Source organism: Macaca mulatta, chromosome 6 (genome assembly GCF_049350105.2).
Source record: "Macaca mulatta isolate MMU2019108-1 chromosome 6, T2T-MMU8v2.0, whole genome shotgun sequence".
Taxonomy (NCBI): Eukaryota; Metazoa; Chordata; class Mammalia; order Primates; family Cercopithecidae; genus Macaca; species Macaca mulatta.
Window position 1 is genome coordinate 44,576,033 of NC_133411.1, and position 9,691 is coordinate 44,585,723.

Consider the following 9,691-nt stretch of genomic DNA (forward strand, 5'->3'; position numbering starts at 1 on the left):
TTACCAAAAACATTAAACCTGAATTTGATTATAAGAAAATAATTAGGCCAGGCACTGTGGCTCACACCTATAATCCCAGTTCTTTGGGAGGCTAAGGTGGGAGGATCGCTTGAGCCCAGAAGGTTGAGACCAACCTGGGCAACACAGTGAGACCCTGTCTCTACAAAAAATAAACAAAATTAGCCAGGTGTGGTGGGTATGCACCTAGTTCCAGACACTCGGGAGGCTGAGGTGGGAGGATTGCTTGAGCCCCAGATGTCGAGGCTTCAGTGAGCCAAAATCAAAATTGTGCCACTGCACTCCAGCCTGGAAGACACAGCAAGACCCTCCCTCAACAAAATAATATTAAAAATTGAAAAAAAAGGCAGAGGAACTTTATTAGATTGAAAGACATTAAAGAAAAATAACAATTATTTGCAGTATGTATGTCAACCTTGATTGTTTACTGGATTGAAAAAAAACTACATAAAATGCTCTCTAAATAGTTGGGAAAATTTGAATATGGAATATATGAGATGAAATTGTTAATTTTTTAGGTATAAAACTGACAATGTGATTAGGTAGAAAAATGTCTTTATTTTAGAGTATGTCAAGTTATAACACCAAAAAGAAACTAGGGGTGAAGTGCCATGATGTTTGCAACTTATTTTCAAATGGTTTAGCAAACAAGGTATATTTTAAAAGTTATAATATTTTATATAGAAACACATACAAAGAGAGGAGAGAGAAAGCAAATGTGACACAATATTAACAATGATTAATCTAGGTGAAAGATACATAGATGTTCATTGTACCATTCTTTTAACTTCTCTGTAAGTTTGGAAAACTATAATTAAAAAGTTGTGAGAAGTTATATCTATATGCTCCTCTTAAAATATTATATGAAGATAAGCACTATTATTATTATTATTATTTTTAGAGACAGGGTCTCATTCTGTCACCACGCTGCTCACTGCAACCTCAAACTCTCCCAGACTCAGGTGATCCTCCCACCTCAGCCTCCCATGTGGCTGGGATCATAGGCAAGTACTACCATGCCTATGTTTTTTTGTTTGTAGAAATGAGGTCTTGCTATGTTGCCCAGGCTGGTCTCAAACTCCGGGACTCAAGTGATCCTCCTGCCTCAGCATCCCGAAGTGCTGGGATTACAGCTGTGAACCACCGTACCCAGCCAGCATTATCTTTTCATTTCATCTTCCAGTTGTGTATATTATTGGCTACATTTGCATACCACACAATTGTTCATTTTTTAAAAAACAATATTTTGTTTTGTTCTGTTGTCTACAATAAGGAGAATTCAGATGATAAACTTACAACCAATCATGGCCAAGTCCACTTGAGGAATTGTCTCTGTAGATTCATTTGTAGACTCTCTAATAAGGAGTTTTATGGTCATATGTTTCGTGTTTCCCCTGATGTGCCCTGTTACTGTTCCTCTTGCTGTGGTGTTTCTTCCTGTGGCAAACGTTTCCTTTACCATTTTTCTTGGCTACTTGCACTTTCATCCACTGCTTAACAGTATGGTTGTGCGGGCTAACACAGATTCTTCTGCGCTTGACATGAAGTCTGTTAGAAAGGGAAGCAAAAGAAAGTCACTGATAGAAAATATATATAAATAACCACTAAGTGACTTACCTGCAGCTCCCACTTTGGGACACTGTATTCCTAGAGACTAAATTCAGACTAAATTTCTGAATTCAGTGTAGAAATGAAGTGAATTCTAAAGTTGAGCACCACAAGGTTCAATTTTGACTTCACAAGCACTGCTGCCTGTGGGTCCTCAGATATCAGCAGAGAGTATTAAAAGAAAGAGGAGGAGAAGAAGGAATTGGATGAGGAGCAGGAGAAGGAGAAAAGGAATGAGAAAAAAGAGGAAGAAGAAAGGAGGAAAAGAGATAATAAAAACCAAGTGAAAACAATTATCTTCCTTGACTTCAAGCTTCACCCAACAAAGCCAATTCATCCTCACAGCCCATCTCAAACACATCCTTAAGGTTTGTTTGAGGTTTTTCTGATCCGTAAGGATTTGTAGATTCTCTCAGCTAGATGCTGTCCTTTTTCCCCTCTGATTCTCCACAATGAGAGTTACTTACCTCTTTTCTGGCACTTAGTTTATGCTGTCTTTTATCTGAATACTCACCTCATCTCTCCTACTGGAGATATGTTCCTTGAAGGAGGAATAGTCTAGAAGTTTCTTGAAAAGGCCTTATTCAAAACTTTAATTTAAAACTTAAACAATTTAAAACTTAAATTAACAAAACAAAACTAAGATATTCTAGGCATTCGTTAACATTTTAATATGATATAGATCTATGACACAGTTCAGAATGTGCTTTCATTTTCATTTTTCTTTTTTTTTGGTTAGATGGAGTTTCACTCTTGTCACCCAGGCTGGAGTGCAATGGTGTGATCTTGGCTCACTGCAACTTCTGCCTCCCAGGTTCAAGTGATTCTTCTGCCCCAGCCTCCCGAGTAGCTGGGATTACAGGTGTGCACCACCACACCCAGATAATTTTTGTATTATTAGTAGAGACGGGGTTTTACCATGTTGGCCAGGCTGGTCTTGAACTCCTGAACTCAGGTGATCCACTCACCTCAGCCCCCAAAGTGCTAGAATTACAGGCATGACCACCATGCCTGGTTCATTTTCATTTTTCTATATGAAGTTCTCACAGTGGGTTGAGAGAATGCTAGGGCAGCACGCACAGTTTCTTTTTTTTTTTTTTTTTTTTGAGACCGAGTCTGGCTCTGTGGCCCAGGCTGGAGTGCAGTGGCGCGATCTCAGCTCACTGCAAGCTCCAGCTCCCGGGTTCACGCCATTCTCCTGCCTCAGCCTCCTGAGTAGCTGGGACTACAGGCGCCTGCCACCACGCCCGGCTAATTTTTTGTATTTTTAGTAGAGATGGGGTTTCACCTTGTTAGCCAGGATGGTCTCGATCTCCTGACCTCATGATCCGCCCGTCTCGGCCTCCCAAAGTGCTGGGATTACAGGCTTGAGCCACCGCGCCCGGCCTTGCACGCACAGTTTCTGGTAACTAGAAGAATTTTTTGTTGAAAAAGATATTGGTGACTTCTAATTTCCCCACGAGGGGTCATCAGCTCTTACCAAATGTTACAAATCCTGCTGGCTCTACATATACAGTATTTCTGTGTCCAGATAAATTGAAACTCCTGACCCTGTTATTCAGGGAAAAAACAGAGGTGGAGTAGAGAGTAGGCTGCTGTTTTTCTAGATGACCTAAGTTGAATCATTATCAGCTAATGTAGGGACTCCTGAAATGGGAGAAAAGTGGGGAGAATGGGGGGAAAGTAACAATGAGCTTTAACATAATAAAGCCACCACGTGGGGAATATTAATTTGAAAGAAGTAGAGCATCTTAATAAGAGAACAATATATTCGCTATGTGTATTAGATACAGAGACTTCAAAAAAAAAAAAGCACCACCTATTTCTCACTATGGTCAGTTGGTTTGCTATCATAGGAGAAAACATGGCTGTACCACTGCTGCGTAGGAAACAAAAACAAACAAACAAACAAACAAACAAACAAAAAACTGGCATTGAAGCTCCTACCCTTTCCAAAGGACTAAAACTCTTGCTTCTCCCTGTGATGTCAGAAAGAAACTGAGCAGATAAAAATTTCAGTGACATGCAGGCCGGGCACAGTAGCTCACGCCTATAATCCCAACACTTTGGGAGGCCGAGGCAGGCAGATCACCTGAGGTCGGGTGATCGAGACCAGCCTGGCCAACATAGTGAAACCCTGTCTCTACTAAAAATACAAAAATTAGCTGGGCATGGTGGCATGCACCTGTAATCCCAGCTACTTGGGAGGCTGAGGTAGGAGAATTGTTTGAACCTGGGAGACGGAGGTTGCAGTGAGCCGAGATCGTGCCACTGCACTCCAGCCTGGGCAACAAGAGGGAAACTCTGTCTCAAAAAAAAAAAAAAAAAAAAAAAAAAAGATTTCAGTGACATGCAGATAAGCCCACAAGTTACACAGGACAGAGCTAGGATTCAAGTCCATTATGAAAATAAGAGAGATGGTACTCAGGGAGGGGCATTGGCACCGGGGCTGAAGGAGAGAACCAGATGGAAGAGATATAGACAGAGGATTCACAGAGGTGGAGGACCATAGGAAAATACGCAACAACTAGCACGTGGGCTTTTTCAAAGATTGCTGGTGACGCAAGCTCCCAATGTAATTCAACCAGGAAAAAAAATCAGCTACCAGAACACAGCTCCCAAATCTGAGATCCTATGATGTTTTAGAATCCTAAAGTTTAAAAACTTCTTAAATCTCTACTTGGATCCCATGTATTTTCCACCAGGATAGAAAGAGATGAAGTAATGTTGGAAAGGGGGCTGGCCTATTCCACATTCCTTCCCCTACTCGCAATTCCATAGTATTCTGATGGGCACCAATCCCCACCTTCCCAATGGTGAGTTTGTAGGTGGAGAGTTTTGACTGTAAGAAATCATGAGGCCAATCCCTGATTTTTTTTTTTTCTTAACCCACAGGAGGATAGCTGGAGGTAGTCTGATGGACGTAAAGGGGTGGCCCTGCCATAGAGATTATACCTTTAATATCCCCTAAACTTTATTTCTTTACCCATTCCTCGAAACACAACGTCTCACAACCACATCTGAAAAACTACTCAAGCCTTCCAGATAATTCTATTTAAAAACCTCACATTTTCTCACAACAAAAAATGTCTGTTTGATTAAGAATCCTCTGACCTCTGCCCAACATAAACAACTTTTTTTTTTGAGACGGAGTCTTACTCTGTCACCCAGGCTGGAGTGCAATGGCGCGATCTTGGCTCACTGCAAGCTCCGCCTCCCGGGTTCACGCCATTCTCCTGCCTCAGCCTCCCGAGTAGCTGGGACTACAGGTGCCTGCCATCACGCCCAGCTAATTTTTTTGTATTTTTAGTAGAGATGGGGTTTCACCGTGTTAGCCAGGATGGTCTCGATCTCCTGACCTCGTGATCCGCCCGCCTCAGCCTCCCAATGTGCTGGGATTACAGGTGTAAGCCACCGCACCTGGCCATGAAAAACAACTTTTTACTGTATTTATGTTCAGAAACATCCAGAAGCTCATTAATGAAGTCACTGTAGAGGAGTTTGAACAAGAAAACTGCTGTCTCAGGCATCAAAAACTACAATGACCATTTATAAGGTATAAAACAAAGGACCTATTTTTAGGCAGAAAAGAAAAAAAGCCTAATAAGTTTACTGTACGTTGATTTATATTACTTAATTGTTATTAGTAATACATGCTATTTGGGAATTATATTTCCAGTGTTAGCAATGCTTTCTGCATCTTAAATACTTTCTCAAATCTTAAAGTCTTTATACCCAGTCAGGGTTAAGGGACTACATTTTAGATAATGTAGACATGCTCCATACTAAACTAATCTGAAAACAAGAGAATCTTTATCTATTTATGTTGAACATCAGGAAACACAACAGAGAGGATCCGTAACTTATGGTTAAAAAATACTACAGAGTTTAATTTTATTTGAGATTAGGTCATAGCAACTCTGTATTTTTCAGCTTTGTTAGCACAGAGGTCAATTTACAAATTATGCTTGAATAAAGTAAATATTTTTGGATCCAGGTGATTGGCTTCCTAGTACCTCTTTAGTTAAAATTGAGTCCTTTTTAAAATGAAGACTTATGTTTCTGATTATATTTTGCCTTATCACAGCAAAACATCATTTCCATTCCTATGCCTTTCAGATCTCTGACACCTGCTTATCCCAAAGAAACATCCCTGAAAATCCTGTTACCAATAACTTCCCTGGATAACCTCCAGAATCTGTCTTATACACCCACAGAAACTTGCTCTGTTTTTTTTTTCTCCAAGCCTTTCTGGGAGTCCTATCGGAGCCCTTACAAGCTTCAAGCTTCAAGTCTGAGGTGATATATGCCAATGAGGTGGAAGGAATTGAGAGGAGCTGAAAATTTGGAATTTCTCAGAGCAACTGGAGCAGGTTCAGACAGATTTAGTGCAGCTGTGTCCACTCGACACAAATATCCAGCTGTTTCTAACCACCTAAAGCATTGTCTATCCATGCATTGTCTATGCATGCATTGTCTATGAACTTTTTACTCTCCAACTATTATCAACAGTATTCTTTAAGATTAAATAAAAGACTGGTAGAATCTCAGCCACACATATACCAAGGAGTTTTTCAAAGAAGTTGGGAACTTGGAGCACCCCTCAGAATCCTCACTGGTATATAGTCCCTGGAGTATCACAGGTGATGCTGGTTCCCAATGACTAAACCACCTGAGCCAATGGAGCCAGGTGGTGGCTTGAACTGAGATGCTGAGGAAATTATCAGTCTTCTCCGTTCTCCCACAAAGACACTCATGCTTAATGCAAGTTTGGATCAAGAATTGTTTCCTCCCCTACATCTGACCCTGAGTGTGATCTTTAAACTTTATTCGATCTCAGAACCGTTGAGAATCTTATAAAACCTATGGACCTTCTACAAATGCTCACAGGTTCATACACAAAAATTTCAGGAAGTTCACAGCCCCTAACCTGTTGAAAGTCTATCAACAGACATCTTACAGACTCTTCCTCTGAACTTTTAAGAACCCTTATCTTGGAGCAGTTTTTCCTCAAAATTGAATAATAGATAAATCCCTCTGAAAGGGGGTAAAATACATTTCAAGTTCCAGAGATCATCTTAAATCATAAGATGATCTGCAGAACCCAGCTGGATAAAGAGTCCCCTGGAGACTCTAGGCAGACAGAACCCATTTTGTCACCACTGCATCCCCAGCATATAGAACAGTGCCTGGCGCATAATCATTAATTCATTAATACTTGTTGAATTCACTGAAAGAATAAGGTTTCTGAGTGACTCGGGAACTCAGGGATAAGCAACGGGTTTATTTATAGCCGAAAGAAAGGAGCACCAAATGACTCACTAGCATCACCTGGAGCCACAAATGGTGTTTAAACCTGCATGCCAGGGAGATGCCTGATACTCAGATGCAGTAGAGTTTGGAGAGGGCATTTTATGGTTAGTCCCACCACTGCTTTAGAATGACATTGGGGGTATACAGTGTTCTGAACTGAGAGACCTGGGTTCACATCCCGTTTCTGCAATTCACGAGCTGTACACAAGTGAACTGTGTAACCTGAGTCACAGCTTTCTCCTGTGTGTGATCGGGAGATCATTTATGCTTTCCTCACAGCATTGTTGTCAGAATCCAGATTTACTAAATACCAATGCAGTTCAGATGTTGGAGCCTCCATAGAGATGTTAAGTACATATACAAACAAAGCTTTTAATAACTGAGCCGGCCGGGCGCGGTGGCTCAAGCCTGTAATCCCAGCACTTTGGGAGGCCAAGACGGGCGGATCACGAGGTCAGGAGATCGAGACCATCCTGGCTAACACGGTGAAACCCCGTCTCTACTAAAAAATACAAAAAACTAGCCGGGCGCGGTGGCGGGCGCCTGTAGTCCCAACTACTTGGGAGGCTGAGGCAGGAGAATGGCGTGAACCCGGGAGGCGGAGCTTGCAGTGAGCTGAGATCCGGCCACTGCACTCCAGCCTGGGCGGCAGAGCGAGACTCCGTCTCAAAAAAAAAAAAAAAAAAAAAAAAATAACTGAGCCAGGGGCAGGGCTGGGAAGTTTCATCATGAGCCAACACCACAGAATCAAAAGCAGAGATTGGATTGGCATTTGTGATTGGATTGCATATAGCACTGTGACAGGTATAGATATTTACACACTTCTTTTTGAACCTTTTCTTCTGTTTTTGCCTTTTTATTATTGTGGTGGTGGTGGTTTTTTGAGACAGGATTTAACTCTGTCACCCAGGTTGGGGTGCAGTGCCATGATCACGGCTCACTGCAGCCTCAAACTGGGCTCAATGATCCTCCAATCTTAGCCTCCCGAATAGCTGGGACTACAGGTGCATGCCACCACGCCTGGCTAGTTTTAAAGTTTTTTGTAGAGATGAGGTCTCGCCATGTTGCCCAGGCTGGTCTTGAACACCTGGTCTCAAGCGAACCCCTGCCTTGGCCTCCCAAAGTGCTAGGATAACAGGCATAAGCCACCACACACGGCCTACCTTTTGGAACCTTATAATATGCTCCTGATGAATTCAGAAAGTAGAAATGACAGCAACCCATACACTGGAAAAGGTTAAAAGCCATGAAATATAACAGAGTCATCTTTTATTTGGGGTTTTGTTTTGCTGAGGAAAGTCATGAACACTTTTCGGTGACTGGGGGAGTTTAGTGCTAACCACAGCACTACAGGGTGGAAGTAGATGGTGCACTGGTATGGGGCTCAGGACATCTTCGGACAGAGAGACTATGAATTTACTCCAGGGAGCCTGGGGCCTAACGGACAGAATATTTACTCTTCCCTCCCTTGTTTGGATGACTGTTTGTATGTTGTAATCAAGCAAAGCCTTTCCAACCTGTTATTCGATGGTCAGGGAAATAATCATTGTGCAGGTTTAGACCTCCTGGCTGAAGAGCACTCACATGACAGCAGCCAAGTCACAATCCCCATCAGCTCTCTGGATGCGACACGTATTCACTCTTTCCAGAAGCCTTCTGGAAATGTGATGTGAAACCTCTGTGCAACAGCTGGAGGCAATGGGAAGTATGGCTAAAAGAAGAAAAGAAAGAAAATGTTAAATCTTACAGTTTATAGAACACTGGCATGGTTCTCATTTTAAAGATTTCAGAGAAACAGAATGTTAATCCACACAAACAAGGGGCAAACACGACTTTGTGAATACAGACTTGGGGCAGGATGTGGGGAAAAGAAAGAGATCAGCCTGTTACTGTGTCTATATAGAAAGAAGTAGACATAAGAGACTCCATTTTGTTCTGTATTTAAGATGCTGTTAATCTGTGACCCTACCCCCAACCTTGTCCTTGCAAGAGACATGTGCTGTGGTAACTCAAGGTTTAATGGATTTTGGGCGTGCAGGGTGTGACTTTGTTCCTAGATAAGCTAGGTATTGTCTAAGGTTTCTCCCCATGTGATAGACTGAAACTATGCTGCCAAAAGGTTTATGGAGATGTTTGCATATGCATCTCAAGGCACAGCTTTGTCCTTTGAACTTATTCATGTCACAGAGGTGTTTGTTCATATGTCTTACTGCCGATTTCCTCTTTTTTCTTTGTTTATATTGTCCTGCCACTCCCCTGTCTTTAAGATGGTAAAGATAATTATCAATAAATACTAAGGGAACTCAGAGACCGGGGCCGGCGTGGGTTCTCTGTAAGCTGAGCGCCGGTCCCCTGGGCCCCCGCTTTTCTTTCTCTATACTTTGTCTCTGTGTCTTATTTCTTTTCTCAAGTCTCTCGTTCCACCTTACGAGAAACACCCACAGGTGTGGAGGGGCAGGCCACCCCTTCACAGGACATGTCCCCACTTTCTGGAATTTAAGCTATATTTGTGAAAGAGAAAATGTAAATTTAGGCAAAGACATAAAACAAGTGAAAGAGATGAAAAGAGTTACAGACAAGGATTCTGGTGGTACTGCAAACTGATCAAAGATGAAAGGAGTTAGGTCTGCACAGTGTTTCATGCATTTTGGAGCTGGAAAAGCATCAATTGTTCAGCAAACATTTATTGATTGCCCATTCTGTGACAGGCCCTGAGCTCTACATTCAAAGTCGAAATAAACAAGGCATAATC

At 42.0% G+C, this 9,691-nt stretch overlaps 1 protein-coding gene across 1 annotated transcript in view; it reads right to left on the reverse strand.

Annotated features, from left to right (window-relative positions):
- Positions 1-1,373: 1,373 nt before the first annotated feature.
- The window catches only part of CCL28 (C-C motif chemokine ligand 28), a 30,395-nt gene continuing 22,077 nt past the window's right edge, over positions 1,374-9,691 (reverse strand). Inside the window, 2 exon segments of the mRNA NM_001032877.1 lie at positions 1,374-1,566; positions 8,524-8,650. Of these exon segments, the coding sequence (NP_001028049.1) occupies positions 1,374-1,566; positions 8,524-8,650 (320 nt within the window).